General features: G+C 52.1%; 1 protein-coding gene across 1 annotated transcript; it reads right to left on the bottom strand.

The window, feature by feature from the left end:
- Positions 1-1,124: 1,124 nt before the first annotated feature.
- On the bottom strand, positions 1,125-2,015 carry LOC308080601 (protein O-mannose kinase-like; the record flags this gene model as incomplete). Its single annotated transcript, XM_080422495.1, has 1 exon — positions 1,125-2,015. One exon carries the CDS (start codon positions 2,013-2,015, stop codon positions 1,125-1,127), a length of 891 nt encoding a protein of 296 aa, XP_080278621.1.
- Positions 2,016-2,589: the final 574 nt, after the last annotated feature.

Genomic DNA, 2,589 nt, shown 5'->3' with positions numbered 1-2,589 from the left:
GTTGCTGGGTGTCATTAATCATGGAACAAAAGAGTGACTTCGGCAGGGCAACGCTGTGACAGAGCGTTGCACCAGGAAGCTGTTTGGAGAGCATCAGTGAGTGTCAGTAAAAAAAGCGTTGTCTTTTTCTTCATTTAAGCTATCAAGGTTGATCGGAGAGCATTTAATCTTAGACGTGTGCTATTGTCATCTTGTGGCATGTTACTCTGCCTTTGTGTGTGTGTGCGTGTGTGCGCGTGTGCGTGTGTGTGTGTGTGTGTGCTTCCGTTACTCCAAGGCATACAGGAACAAGGCTTGCAGAGGTCAAGTACCATTTATCAAGAGGAGTGTCATTTTACGCGGGCGGTCGGGCGGACACACGCACACGCACACACACACACACACACACACACACACACACACACACACACAGCTGCTTATGAACCTCGACTGATGATGAAAATCTATACGATGCACCCATATGTACGACACTGCAGCAAAATGACAAACAAAAAGACGTAGTTGTTTATGAAGCTGAATGAAAAAGGAAGTATTATTTGATAAGAGGAAGAAAGAGAGTCCAGGGAACTTCTCAGAGGAGGTGTACGTACGTACGTGCGTGCTTGTGTGTGTGTGTGTGTGTGTGTGTGTGTGTGTGTTGTAGATCTGCTATTTTCACAATATTTATCTGTAGAATGGTGTCAAACAAAATGGAGGGGTTCCCAGTTCAAATATGATTCTTTTGGGGGGGTCGCAGCCTGAAAAGGTTGTAGAAAAAGGTTGTACTTGTTGTTAACTAGTTGTACGAACGCTTGTTTTCTATTGCTGTATTGTTTATTGGATCTTGTTTAGTCGATACACTTATTTGTTTTAGCTCATGCTCATTTGATTTAGCTATTTTGTCTCATCTGTTTAAGGAAATAGGTAGCTGATATATTGCACTTTTACCTTAGCGCTAGGTATACTCTTGGTTGCTTGTTTTTGCAGAAAATGCACTAAAGACTTCTGGTGATTAGTAGTTTTCGTTCCCTACCTATGTTGAATACACTTATTGTAAGTCGCTTTGGATGCTAAATGACTGTAATGTAATGTAATGTAATGTAGAACCACTGCACCACAGCGTGTCTCTGGGGTCCGCCGCTGTCTCACACCATGTCGTCGAAGACCTGCCTGTAGACCCGCAGCACCTCCCGGGCGGAGGCCCGCAGCGCGGGGTCCGTCCTCTTGCACTCCGCGTGGACCCGGGACAGGCGGGAGAGGACCGCGTCGCCCCCGGCCACGCTCCCCATCAGGCGGCGCGTCACCCCCGGGATCTTCCAGACGTCTGTCTTCTCGTCGTAGGCCGGCATGAGCTTGTGGTCGAAGGCCAGGCCCTCGAACGGCCAGTGCTGCTCCGGCGCCACCTCGTCCCCGATCACCTGCCGGTCACCTGCCGGTCCGCCGCATTTGGTCAGCAGGCCCCTGGCGGCGTCCACCTCCGGCAGGGCGTCAAGGTCATTGACCACCAGGTGGAAGTCGCTGGTCAGCAGGAACTGGGTGAGGGCCCGTCCCGGCGAGTTGGAGTCGCACATGACACGGGTGCCCGCGGGGCTGTCGTGGAGGTAGTCGAGGGCGGACACGTAGTCCACGGCCAACCTCAGGCGTACCTGCCAGGTGTCGTGCTGCCGGTGTCTCTCCTGTGCCAGCACAGTGTCCAGGTTGTCCATGGATCCCAGTGGGTGGTACTCAGTGACCATCATGTGCTCCTCTGGGCACAGGCCCACCAGCTGCACCACCTGGGGGCCTTGCAGCGCCTGCAGCATGGACACACTATGGAGGAAGTCCCACCAGAACTCCAGAGAGGTCAGTTTGGACAACGCCACCTTCTGACCTCTCCACTCTGACAGGAACACCCACTTCACCCATCCCCGGCCGATCAGTTTCAACCTGCGCACCTCCGCTTTGATGTGCGGACACTTCAGCCACGGCGAGCAGTTTGTCATGTTGCCCACTTTGAAGTGTCTGGGAGGGCAGCCCTCGTGGGATGACGAACGCATTGACGAACAGCAGAGCCGCCAGACCATAGACATATAAAGGTAGACGCCTCCTTCGGCTCTGAGACATTTGTATCTCGGTCACCATTTTAGAGGAGGCAAGCTTCCGCGTGTCACAGAAGGGCGTGCTCGGTAGGCCAATCAGAGGCAGGTGGTGGTGGGTCTTTTCGTAACCCAGCCCTTAACCCTTTAAGGGGCAGCCGCGCAGCAACTACTCAGTTAGACGCGCTGTTATTGGCCAGTGGTCAACGCGCTGTGATTATCTAGGTTTCTATATCTATGCGTCAGACACACAAACATCACCGGGAACACTTCGGGATACAGACAAAAACCTGAAAATGTACTGTATTCTGTTTACTAAAGAGCTGGAGAGACCTCTGTGACAGAGCAAACGCTTGTGCTTTACCCTGTAAAATAATGGAGTTTTATGCAGGGGCACAAACGGGACGCAAAGCTCGGCCTATCCGTGAAGCCAATGGGATGGATGGATGGATGGATAGACAGACAGACAGATAGATGGATACCTTTATTGATCCTCCAGGGGAAATTCAGGCGCCAAATACGGCACAGCAGTAAC

Source organism: Gymnoscopelus braueri (genome assembly GCF_963280865.1).
Source record: "Gymnoscopelus braueri genome assembly, chromosome: 24".
NCBI classification, from domain to species: domain Eukaryota; kingdom Metazoa; phylum Chordata; class Actinopteri; order Myctophiformes; family Myctophidae; genus Gymnoscopelus; species Gymnoscopelus braueri.
This window is presented reverse-complemented; position numbering and strand designations above follow the sequence as displayed.